A 13,998-nucleotide genomic window follows, 5' to 3' on the forward strand; every position below is an offset into this window, starting at 1 on the left:
ACAAAATATATATATGGAACAACCTAAGGGCTTCATACATCAGAAAACACATAACAAGGTCTGCTTACTTAGAAAATCATTGTATGAGATAGTCCGAGGCAGTGGAACATGAGGTTTGATAAGTTCATGATTGATATTGGTTTTGTGAGAAATCAATATGACAGATGTGTCTATCTGAAGAAGGATGAAGGGCAGGTTATCTTGTATCTACTAACTTACGTTGATGATATTTTGATTGCAAGTACAAGTAGGACAGAGATATCATCCTTGAAACAACAGCTCAACTCAGAGTTTGAGATGAAAGATCTGGGAGAAGCGAAGAGAATATTGGGCATGGACATAGTGAGAAACATGAAAAGGCAGGAGATTTATTTGAATTAGAAGAACTACTTGAAGAAGTTTGTTATGAGGTATAACATGAATCAAGAAAAATCTGTCTTGACCCCTCTGGGACAACATTTTAAGCTATCTACGAATCAGACACCTGAAAGTGAGGAAGACAAGATGAAGATGGCTGGTATTTCATATGCTAGTGGAGTGGGAAGTCTCATATATTGAATGGTGTATAGTAGGCCTGATCTGTCATACGCAATCAGTGTTGCATCAAGATTTATGGCTAATCTAGGTACATATAATTGGGAAGCTCTGTAATGGATTCTCTGATATCTCATAAACACAACTGGGCTAGGGTTGAAGTTTGAGAAACAACAATATGGAATTGATCTGGTGGTTGGATATGTGGATTCAGATTTTGCTGAAAACTTATACACAAGAAATTCATTGACTGGATATGTGTTCACCTTTTATGGCACAGCGATCACCTGAAAGTCTAATCTACAGTCAGTGGTTGTCCTTTCTATCACTGAGGCAGAATTCATAGTTGTTACTGAGGCCATAAAGGAAGGATTGTGGTTAAAAGGGATGATAGCGGAGCTTGGTGTAAAACAAGATCAAGTTGTAGTACACTGTGACAATCAAAGTGCAATACACTTGACGAAACACCAAGTCTATCATGAATGATCGAAACACATAGATGTGAAGATGCATTTAATCAAAGATGTGATTGAAAAAGGAGATGTGATCCTTGTGAAGATATCATCAGAATAAAACCCTGCAGATGTTATGACGAAGTCACTGCCGTATGCTAAGTTCAAGAAATGTTTGGACTTAGTTAATGCGGTAGTTGGAAATTAGCCAACGAGGCTAGAATGGAGAGCAGCATTCAACCTGAAAGAATTAAGCTGGAGATTGTTGAAGTATGATTCTATCAGATTGAATAAGAATAGAAAAGAGATCAAATCAAATAGTAGAGATCAGATGAATTCAGTGATCAGATGAGATCATGTTCAGATCGAATACTGGGATCAGATCGAAGTTGATGATCAGATGAGTCTTCGGATGAGTTCATGCAGATCGATTGCTTGAGTACTGGGCCTTTGTTAGAATTCAGATGAATTGTCCGTAAAGCTCTAATATTGAAGGCAAATCAATGCAGATCGAAGTATGAGAGCAGATCAGACTGATGTAAGATGACTTATTGGGTTGGACCATGTTAACTTTATAATTGGGCCGCAAGTTGTTTGACCTAAAGCCCAAAATAAAAGTCAGTGATTCTCTATGTATAATCAGATGGAAGCTACACCCATAACAGAAAATCAAATTCTTCAAACTCCAGAATATTTGATAGAGAAGAAAAGAGAGATTTCAGAGAAGAAAACTGGGGCGCAGATTGTGACGAGAAGAATTCAAGGCTTTAAAGCTTGAATTGAGTCTGTATCTAGAGTTAGAGTTTATCTTGGTTGTCTCTGTAATAAGCTCTGGTTATTGAGCTTGGATTTCTTCTGTTGGTGATTAATAAAGTGGTTGAGTTGCTCTCCCGAGTACGTAGGCAAATTTCTTGTCAAACCATGTAAATACTTGCGTCGTTTATTTGTTTTTGCGTGAGTTTGTGTTTGATCTGTGTACATTGGGTTTTATTTGCTCGTTGGGATTGTGTTCTTGTTTTGTTGTGTGTTCGTTTGTCTGGTAATTATCGGAATATCGAATTCTTATGGATTGATTCCTAACAAGTCGAATATGAACGATTGTGAAGTTTAATTTTTTTTCAAACTACAAGTTGACATTTTTTGAAAGAGTTTTTTTTTTTTTTTTTTTTTTTTTTTTTGCAACGAAAAATCATTGTGAAATATCAAAAATACAAATTTTACCCTTGTGAAAATTAAATAGGCGTCTCAACTCTTGTGTTTTTATAGAAGTTGCATGATTTACCCTTGCTAATTCGATAGGAAAAAAATTCTTCTGTGACAAACTAATGTAACATTCTATATTACACTAATCATGACTGATTGACATAATTTACATGTAATTTAATAAACTACCACATCAATAGAAACTTAACAAGTAGAATTAACTGTCAATATAATAGAGAGCGTTATATCAATTCTCATAGGTAAATTTTTCCCATTCGATAGCTGGAACATGTCCGTGCTAAGATTTTTAGACCAAATTTTGAAAAATAATACATGAAATATACAAAAATTTCATTTTATTAATTCATAAGGAAAATATAGTTATTTTGCAATTTCGAAAATGCGTACTTCACACAATGAAAATTAATTTTTGTCGTTTTTGTTTTTGTGTTGGAAGCAAAAGTCGTGTAGCAATTGGATCATCTTAATTCCGTAGTCTTTATGTAATTGATTTGTTATATAATTAATTAATGTCATTTAATTTGATAACTTGATCTTTCCAATGACAAATTGGACATTCTAATTTCTATGTTTTATCGTAAATTAAATATTCTACAAATTAATTCATATGGTCTGGTGGTTAATCACACACTAATGAAAACCCATGCATGCAAATTCGCTATATTAGGTGCATAGTAAGCTCAAATTTTAAAATACAGAGAGTTTCTATCTAATATTTTTTTCATGAGAAGGATTTTAGAAAAAACTAAGATATTACAAGGGTAATGTTTGCAATTTCTTCTAAATTCTTTCTTTAATATCATACATAAATTAAACAGAAGACAATTTAGTAAAATCACATTGACTTTGACCGTGTGTTTGGTTTTGGGGCACACGTGAAACGTAACTTATATAAAAACACAAGAGTTAGAAGCCTATTTAGTTTTCACAAGGATGAAGAGGGTATTTTCAATATTTTATTGATAATTTTTGGCAGAAAACACTTTTTTTAAAAAAATATATTAAATTATGCCGTTGACCGTTAGTATCCTGGCTATTGATCGAACTAGACTCTAACAATATTCACTTCTCTAGCTAGAGGTTGAAAGAATATCTAACAGATTTCAGACTCTAGTTAGATTCCACTTACTTTTTATTTTATTTTTTTAAAAAAAATCTCGAGATCAACTTAAGCTCAAGCCAGGTTTTGATCAAACCAGGGCAACCATATATTTTATGAAAATAATGATTTATTAATATTCGGCGTTCTCAAATCTTAAATAGCACGTACATATATTCTCATGTTTTCAATTCTTGAACATATAAAACCTTTATTCATGTATGTTTTCAGGGATATGCACGCTCAAGATTTGAAAATAATGAGAATAAATAGTCACGAGGGATATTCGATCAATAATATCTTGATTCAAAGGACAATGTATATATATAAGTAACTCGTTAATTAATTTGGCTATTGTTACCTTATCATCGTAGAAATCAACGTAAACGAATCTATCGCCGCCGAAGTGGCTTCCGCTGCTGATTTGGTAATGGTCAAACCACATACCGATAGATTGTTCAACTTGAATATATAAATAGAAATAGATATGATTTCACATTTTTAATTATTTGACAACATTTTATGATTCTATAATAACATGTAAAATTGAGTTTAGAATTTTAATTTGTTAGGTCCAATAATTTCTTTGCTGTAAAACAATCGAGGTGTGACATTTGATTAGTTGCTTCGCTATAAAGCAATAAAAGTGTGACATTTGATTAATTGTGATGTGGTTTAAAATTTTTGAGTTGTTCTATAAAGTGAAACAAAACGGTGACATTATCTTCACAAAAACTTTCTATGAGATCGTCTCACAGTTAATTTTTTTTTAAACATTTTCGACCCGACTCATGAAAAATTATTAATTTTATGTCAAAAATATTATTTTCACTCAATATATAGATCGTGTCGACTCTTTTCATGAACATAGATTTCTTAGCTGTCTCACAAGAAACCTACTAGTTATTTTTTTATTGCAATAAAAGTGATCATATTCCTTTCTTTACTTTAGACATTTTTTTCCTATAATTTTTACTTGTAAAAATTGATAAAATTGTTTTTTTTTTTCTGTATGTCTGTCTGTCTTATTCTGATTTTTGTTATCTATGTTGTTTCGGTTTCAGTACCCTATTTTTGTTTTTTTGGGACAATTTTAGTCTTTTTTTTAATTTCCAGCTGACATGAAACCTACACAATGCTGATGTAGCGTTGACATATATACATAGTTTCACATCAGCGTTCCCAATGAAAAAGAACTAAAATTTTCAAAAACAAAAAAAAAATTACAGAATTAAAATTGAAATTTAATAATTACATAGAAAACTAAAATCACAAAGTGACAAAATTACACAATTAAAATTTTAATTTTCTCGAAAACATTTATCTCCATTTCAACATTTTGGTTTGGGGAACAATACTCTTATTATGTAGCCCGTCAAAAACCGTGATTACTATTTATTTTAAAACAAAAACTCTGACGAAACCGTCTTATATATGGGTTCATTTTATGAAATCGGTCTTCGAAATTATCCAATTTATGAGAAATATTATTTTTTTGTCAAGAATATTACTTTTAATTACATATATGAATGAAATCAATTCGTCTCAGAACAAACCTAATTATCTTTTAACAACGGAAATAATACTATTATTTTTAAATTATATTAATTGAATATAGTAATACTATCTTACAATATCATACTATATTATTAAAGAATAACATCACTTAATAACATATTTAAAATTGATTTGGTGAAGTCAGAGATGAAATATATAAAATACACTTCAAAAAACCAAACAAAAAAGAAAAAGAAAGAAAAAAAAATTTTATATCTATTTTAAACTTTACGCACTCGCCCATGATTTTCTCATTTTTCGTACCTCTATTTTAATTTTAAATTTAAATCTATTAGAAATAAAAATATAAAATAAAATATAACAATAAAAAATAATAATAATAAATATTCATGTTTTAACAGCACACACATTGTGTGTGGATGCGACTAGTATATAATATACAACAACCCCATAAAGAACTAACTCGATCATTTTTAATGTTATATATATATATTAGGAAATCAAGATAGTTTTTCTTTTCAAAAAAATAAATATAATCCAGATGTAAATTAAATTTATTTTTTCTACAGATTTATTTGATACCTTGTTCAATTTTACAAAAGATTAATGAATGAATAAAATAACGTACATTTTTTTCAAATTAAAAATCAAGATAACAATTAACCGGATCACAAAATCTAGTAATACATATACCTTATCTTATTATATTATTATTAAAATCAAGATAACCGGATAACAAAATCTAGTAATACATATATCTTATCTTATTATCTTAATGTATTATTAAAGAAGAGCACCACTTAGTAATCGAATTAAATTAATTCGATGAAATTAAAGACGAAATATCTAAAATATCCTTTAAAAAAAAAAATTATCCTATTTTAAACTTCATTTTTACATTATTTTATCATTTTTGTGCTATCATTTTATTTTTCAAATTTGTTTTTTGAGAGTCAAATTTATTTGAAACAAAAATATAATACATGTATACAATAAATAATATTCATATTTTAATCAAACACGCAACGTAACTAGTTATTATATTATGATAGGATCGGTTGAAAGTATAAAGGGAGTGAATAGACTTTCAAGAAGTTTAGTATAAAATAATTGAACTTGATCGGTTTAGGGACTGAGTTCTAGGCTTATCTTAATGTCAGATGTAATTTGACAAACAAAATATATGCGAAAATATGTCAATTTACAGATTTGAAACACTGAGTAAGTATCAGTTTAGGTTAGGTGGTGATGATGAGTAAACTGAAATAACACAAGCAATTGTTTATGGATGTTCGAAGATTTCAAATACTCCTACGTCACCCCTTCTTCCACCTTGGAAGGATATCACTAGAAGACTTTGAATTTTACAAATAATTTGCAAAACCCCGATCCAGTTTAGGACTTAGACACTGCCTAAACAAGAACTCCTAGTACAACACTTCACTTTCAGTTCTAGACTGATGATAGAACAAAATGAATACAACTCAAAATCCTTAGCACAAAAGATTGATCCTTCAATGATCCGAATAACACTTCGGCGTTTTGTGCTTCGAGTTCCTTGATCAAATCTTGAGCGTGTAAAGCTTTGAGTTTTCTCGTAAATAACAGAATTTGCAGAGCGTAAGAGTTATTTTTTTTGATCGATCAAGATCTCTATTTATTCCCTTTGGATTGATAACGGTCATAAATTCAAATTGAATCTTCAGATAGGGTTTGAAATATTCCCGTTGGATTTGTCACTATCATCAACGAATTCTGGAGCCGACATTGCCCTTGGTATCGCGGCACTCTCTTCTGCAGAGTTGTTAGAGTACGGATAAACTTATCAAAAAATTGCAAGGTAGAAGACTGATGCTGGTAAACTGATGTAGACAGTTTAGCGAGTGTAAACTAATCTTTTGGCCAATTGAACGCGGTCGTTGATTATGACATAGTTTAGTTCCAAATATCAGTTTAGCGCTTCTTAGTTGCTTGATTAGTTTAGCCTTCTTTTAGACTTTGTAATATTGTAAACATCAAAACTAAAATTTTCAACATATTAGTATAGCAGAGATAATCTAATTAACTAAATTTCAATTAATTGATGAATATTGTGATAAAATTATGATTATATCCTAACTTAATTCCTAACAAAACAAAAATTATTAGAAAAATTAGTCATTTTGTATGGTCTCCTCTTTTTTTAACCATTAGAAACAGTTTTATTTACCAAAATGTTAATAGCTATCTTTGTTTTTATTTTTTTAATTTTTGTAATTTTTTTTGTAAAATTTAGATTAGATAGTTATCATTCTTTTAAATTTTGAATATCTAATTCATCATGTGAGTTCTAAAATAACATGAAAAATAGACGTAAACAAATTACGTATATGCACGTATCACGGACAATGGACGCAGTTTTACTTAACAATTAACATTTGGTTATTAATTTGATTTAATTAATTTCTTTACACTTCATATAAAGCTCAAGATATAAATAAGAATATAATAAAATTTTAAACCTAAAACTGAATATTTTAATATTTGATTACATGTATAATTAATATAATTAAAAATTAAAACCTTATTAATATAATAATGTGAGTCGTTATTAATATGGAAAGCTATAAGTTTAGAGGATTAATAAAAAAATTAATATATAAAGAAAGTCATATTCGGATATTTTTGTCAAGAGATGGAACAAAAATATACAATGGAGTGCTATGACAAATTTATAGTTATTTTATTAGACCTTTATAATATTATAAAGTAAAACTAAAACTAAGAAAATCACTGTAATTGGTAAAATTTTCATGGTTTTTTTTTAGGTAAAATTTTCATTGATTGGATTGGATATAATATAACCTACGAGTCCTTTATATATAGAACTTGAATCAATTATTTGGACAAAGATCGATCAATCAAATTCTTATAAGCACATCCACACCAAAAGATGTCTCTGCTTAAAAATAAAAATAAAAAGAAATAATTAATGTAAAAATTAAGGAACTTGATTATTTAATGAAGTATTAAGCTAGAAGATTGACCACCACTTCTTCCTCCTAATTACCCGACTACTCTTCCCTATAATAGGATCCCAAACACTCTTCAATTCCTTTGTTTTCTTCTCAAACACATGTGCTTCTGCAGCTTGGTGTTCATCCAACCACTCCATTGCAGATTTTATCCCATCTTGGATTTTTTCGGCATCCGCAGCTGGTAGTTTGAGACCGAGTTTCGTGGTCATAAAAGCAGCCCTGGTGCGATACACATATTGCTCCAGAGAATTTTTCGCCGCGAACTTGTTTCTAAGCTCTTCATCTTCTATCCTAAATCTTTCTGATTCCTTCAACATTCTTTCAATCTCCTTCTTGGACAACAAGCTCTTGACATGGCTGATTGTAATACCATTCTTGTTGCCACTTGCTCTGTCTTTAGAAGTCACTTTCAAAATACCATCAGCATCAATCTCAAAGCAGTCTGTAATTTTAGCAACACCTCTCGGAGCAGGAGTAATGCCACTCAAATGAAATTTACCCAACAGAATGTTGTCGCTAGCTCTAGGCCTTTCACCCTCGTACACACTGAAATGTACACTAGTTTGGCCGTCCTTGATAGTGGTATACCCCTTTTCTTTCTTAGTAGGAATAGTGGTATTCCTCGGGACTATCACAGACATTATATCATCATTCACATTCACACCAAGAGATAGAGGTGTGACATCCGATAATATTAGGTCTCGGATTACATGATTGCCTTGTCCAGTCAAAATCGCGGCTTGAACTGCTGCACCATAGGCTATAGCCTCATCAGGGTGAATGCTTTTGCAGAGCTCCTTACCATCGAAGAAATCCTCAAGCAATTGCTGCACCTTTGGAATTCTAGTAGATCCACCAACAAGAACCACTTCGTGTATGCTTTTCTTGTCCATCCCGGCATCCTTCAAACACTTGTCCACATGGACAATGCATTCCTCGAACAAGTCTAAGTTGAGCTCGTCAAATTTGGCACGTGTTATTGTAGAGTGAAAATCAAACCCATCACACAAACAATCAATTCCAATAGTTGTGTGTGCCGTAAAAGACAAATTCCTCTTTGCCCTCTCACAAGCTGTCCTCAACCTTCTCAATGATCGCGGGTTGTCGCTTATGTCCCTTTTGTGCTTCCTCTTGAGTTCTTCGACGAAATGGTCCACCAATCTGTTGTCAAAATCCTCTCCTCCAAGGTGTGTGTTGCCCGCGGTCGACTTAACCTCAAAGACACGCTTCACCATAGTGAGAAGTGAGACATCGAAAGTGCCACCGCCAAGGTCGAAAACAAGTACATTCTTTTTAGAAGAGCTACGTGACATTTTGTCAAGACCATAGGCAATGGCCGCTGCAGTTGGTTCAACAATGATACGCAAGACATCGAGCCCAGCAATGATTCCGGCATCCCTGGTCGCCCGCCTCTGGGAATCATTGAAGTAGGCAGGTACGGTGATAACAGCTTTCTTTACGGTAGATCCCAGAAAAGCTTCGGCAATCTCCTTCATCTTGAAGAGGACCATTGAAGAAATCTGTTCCGCAGCGAATTGTCTCTCTTGACCTTTGTAGGTGACCACAATCATTGGCTTCTTGTCATGAGAAACAACCTTGAAGGGCCAAAGCCTCAAATCTTTCTGTACCAAAGGATCGCTGAATGTCCTTCCGATTAATCTCTTTGCATCTACAAAAATATAATTTATTATATATATATACTTTGAGATTGTAAGACTAACACTTAAATTGTTGAAGAAGTGGGAATGTTAATTAATATCTCACCAAAAACAGTGTTGGTGGGGTTGACGGCCGCAAGATTTTTGGCGGCATCGCCGATGAGACGTTCGGTTTCGTTTAAAGCTACGCAAGAAGGCGTGATGCGGTTGCCCTGATCGTTTGGTATGATCTCAACACGATTCTGTTGCCATACGGCTACGCATGAATAAGTGGTGCCCAAATCGATTCCCACCGCTGCCGGAGCTTGACTTTTCCCGGACATAGTTATCCGCTGCAATGCGTGAGGATCACTAAAGTTTTAGGAAACTGAGAATTAAGATCAATCAATAGTTAAAGATTAATTTCTAGAGTTTTAGGGAAATAAGAAACGAGTTTTACGTATATAATATTTGAGTCGGGGGAAGGGTTGTTACGATTGATATCGAACTCGAGATTTCGCAGCGATATTATTGCTACAAAAAAAAATAATTAAAACTATTAAAATATTTCCTTCCGTGTTTATCAATATATTTGAATTCTAACATGATCTTATTGATCTTACCAAAAAAATTAATAAATAAATAAAAATTCACAAAAATCACTATAATATCGTCATATTTTTAATCAATTTTGTGGGATGTATCTCTTATCACGTTTATACATAAAAAAATATTACTTTTCTATCAAAGTATAATTTTTTACTTTAAATATAGATTTGATCAATTCATATCACAAATATAGATTAGTTAGATTGTATCCAAAACTCTAAAAAAAACTAATTATTACAAAATTATTTATCGCTAAAAATGTTTTATATGCATCGTTAATTGATAATTGATAATCAACAAATATCACTTCTTTGGTACAGGGAACTCATCTCACTTTTCTAGTGTGATCGCTTTCACATTCCCAACGAACGATAGGGTTTTTATTAAATATAATTTAAAAAAACATTTTAATTGCACAAATAATGCATGGTGGGGCACCAATCAAAAATACTTTAAAACGCTAACTTGAAGAGCGGACGCTGCATTATTTTAATGCAGCGTCCGTTCTTCAAAGAAGCGGACGCTGCCACAAAGGCAGCGTCCGCTGCTGACAGTAGCGGACGCTGCCTGCCTATGTGGCAGCGTCCCATATGCATGCAATGCATGCCCTAGTATATTTTATTATTATAATATCAGCGTCCGCTAAAGCCAATTACAGATGTTGATTATTCACCATCCGCCTTCCTCTCCTGCGGACGTGATTTTTAAAGACACACACAAATAATTAAATTATCGAGAACGCATAAAATCCCCACAATAATATACAACCTCCCACAATAATATACAACCTTCCGACAAACACTGAACTCACTTTTTTTTTTTACTATTGAACATCATGCTTCTGACAAGATTCCCACACAACTTTTGACCATATTAAATAGCGTGTTTAAGCCTTACAAAATTTGAAATTCAATCCTTCAATTATTCTATATAACTAGAAACAATTTGTTGAATCTCAGTGTCTCTCACTCTCTTTTACTTGAAGAAGTTCTTCACAATTTCTGAAAAATATTGTTTTCGATCTTCTTTCCCCTCTTCCTCCTTCTGTCTTTGTAATATTTTTTCCTGAAATTTCATCTTCGGAATGGATAACATTGATGTGCTTCTATATTTTGGTGGGCATGTTAGTGTTGAGAATGGATCGGTTGAATATAGTATCCCATATATTAGACCGATTCGAGTATTGAGATCAATTTCTTTGTTCGAGTTGGTTGAATATGTGCATAGAATATTGGTCATTGATCCGACGTATTTTAATCTGAAGCTGTCGACGAAATACTCATTTATGGAGAAATCAATATGGCATGAAATTCCAGTCGACCTTGTTGATGCTGACGCTCTGGAGTTTGTAATGCAATGCCCAAATATAAATGTATTGCATTTGTACGTTGAAGCAAATCAAATTGATCAGGATGAAGAATCATATATTCCACATGTTACAGAAGGCTTGAGCAATATGCAGTTTGACCGTGAAGGCGGTCCGTGGGATCAACATATCACTGGTCCTTTTGAACATGTTCCTCCATGCTGGACAAATACGGGTCTGAGTTGGGATCAAAACGTCGGTGCAACAAATTTGTATTCAAACAACCAGAATTTTGCTCAACACGATGATGTTCCTAGAATTGATGATAGAGATGTTCCTAGAAGTGCTAGTGATACTTAACCAGAGATGTCATATGGGGAGTCTGGAGAAGATGACAACGACGCTGATCATTTGAATGATGATGAACGTGTGAACCCACATGAAAATATCAATGAAGGGACGCCATCTCGTCCACCACCTCGCCAAACATTACAGAGGCAAGTCGTACCATTTATCTCCACTGATTCTAAGATGCCCTCATTTTTCAATAAATACTTTGGAGAAGAGACTCCGGATTCCATCGGTGTACCTGTCGGGGCACGAGCAAGTTATTACAATCCGGAAAGAGGAGAACTTGGTGTACACATGTTATTTAAAGATAAGAATGATCTCATTGCTTCTGTGAAAGATTATTCAGTCAGAATTTCCAGGCGTGAGTATCGTGTAGTCGATAGCACATGCATTCTGTGGAAGGTACAGTGTAGAAATGATTCTTCTACCGCCCGATGTCGTTGATGTCTTCGAGCTTCTTTCAAAGAGAAAACCGGCTACTGGAAAATAGCAAGATATGGCGGTCCTCACACGTGTATATCTACCAACGTGGGCATAGATCATCATAACCTGAATAGCGATATGGTCGCACAGACGTTGTTGGGTATTGTACGTTGTGATCCTTCGTACGAGATTAAATATATCATGGAGAGCGTGAAGGATAAATACAGATACCAAATCTCGTATACGAAGGCGTGGCGAAGTCTAAAACGCGCTGTGGAAATTGTTTATGGGACTTGGGAGAGTTCTGTGCAACTGCTTCCGAAATATACGCGTGCTCTGTGCAAATATAATCCCGGAACATTTGTTGAGTGGAAGCATCTTAGATCGAACAACGAATCAATAAAAACATTGAACTATGTTTTTTGGGCATTCAGGCCTTCTATAGATGGATTTCGCCACTGTCGGAAAATCATCAGCGTTGACGGCACACATTTGTATACAAATATAAGCACAAAATGCTGATCGCAGTCACTCTGGATGCGAACAATCAGGTGTTGCCGCTGGCATTTGCAATCGTGGATGAAGAGACGTCGGATTCCTGGAAATGGTTCTTGGAAAATATTGGTCAGTATGTTGTTTGTGGTGAAAGTGGAATATGCCTAATTTCTGATAGGCATAAGGGTATTGTTCGAGCAGCTGAGGATCTCCACTATTTTAAACCTCCGCATGGTGTGCATCGTTTTTGTTTGAGACATGTGTGCTCAAATTTTAATGCGAGATTCAAAGATGTGCATTTGAAAGATTTATGTTGGGAGGCGGGCAAACAACATCAAGTCTGTAAGTTCGACGCAACAATGGAGGCCATCAGGAATAAAAATATTTTAGCACACAGGTACTTGGCTGGAATCTCAAAGGAGAAATGGAGTATGGCTCATGATGGAGGTTGGCGTCGTGGGGTGATGACGACAAACATGTCTAAATGTTTGAACAGTGTGTTAAAGGGAGCTCGTAGACTCCCTATATCTGCGATAGTGCACTTGACTCTTTTAAGATGCGTACAATACTTCATTGAACGTGTGGCAAAGGGTCAACGCATGGTTCAGGAAAATCAGCTGTGGTCGGACTATGCATGTTGCAAATATGAAGAATGGGCAAGAAAATCAAGCGAACATCGTGTTGTTAAATATGATGTACGGACTCAAACTGCTTCAGTTGCGACCGGGGGCAGACCAAGTCGCGGCCAACATATACTAGTGGTGAGGTTATCAACGAGTGATTGTTCATGTGATAAATGGACAATTTTTGGAATCCCATGTTCTCACGCTATTTGCACTGCGAAATACCATTCGTTAGATCCGACAACCCTAGTTCAGTCATGGTACAACATATCGAACTACCTCGCGGCGTATGAAGGTAGATTTGAACCTCTTGCCGATGAACGCTATTGGGATCCTCCTACCTTTGAGCTGCATCACAACCCGGTTAGACGTGAAAGAAGAAGAGCTGGTAGGGATACAACTACTCGAGTGAGGAATGAGATGGACAGACCGATGGTCAGGGAGAGACAACGACGGGCACAATAATTGGTAAACATTATATTTAATTTATCGCTCACATTATTATGATATGTGTATTTTGGAATTTTGAAATTAATTCTCATATATTTTTTTTTCAGGAACATCAGATATGAAGATTGTTGTATCGCGTGATATTAATATTATAAAAATGTTTTTCGTTCGTGTTTTCATAATAAATGTGTACCTTGTTTTGTTTGTACAGTTTTCATGTATGAGTTTAAATAATAAATATTAAATTTATTACTACTAAA

General features: G+C 33.8%; 2 protein-coding genes across 2 annotated transcripts; one reads left to right on the forward strand and one right to left on the reverse strand.

The window, feature by feature from the left end:
• Positions 1-7,824: 7,824 nt before the first annotated feature.
• LOC140867101 (heat shock cognate 70 kDa protein-like) lies at positions 7,825-9,825 on the reverse strand. Its single transcript, XM_073272180.1, has 2 exons — positions 9,609-9,825; positions 7,825-9,513 (listed from the first exon to the last, which is right to left on the reverse strand). Exons 1-2 carry the CDS (start codon positions 9,823-9,825, stop codon positions 7,841-7,843), a joined length of 1,890 nt encoding a protein of 629 aa, XP_073128281.1. The 3' UTR covers positions 7,825-7,840.
• Positions 9,826-12,685: 2,860 nt separating this feature from the next.
• On the forward strand, positions 12,686-13,753 carry LOC140862904 (uncharacterized). Its single transcript, XM_073265934.1, has one exon. It carries the CDS (start codon positions 12,686-12,688, stop codon positions 13,751-13,753), a length of 1,068 nt encoding a protein of 355 aa, XP_073122035.1.
• The last annotated feature ends 245 nt before the right edge of the window (positions 13,754-13,998 follow it).

This window comes from Henckelia pumila, chromosome 4 (genome assembly GCF_033568475.1).
Source record: "Henckelia pumila isolate YLH828 chromosome 4, ASM3356847v2, whole genome shotgun sequence".
NCBI lineage: Eukaryota > Viridiplantae > Streptophyta > Magnoliopsida > Lamiales > Gesneriaceae > Henckelia > Henckelia pumila.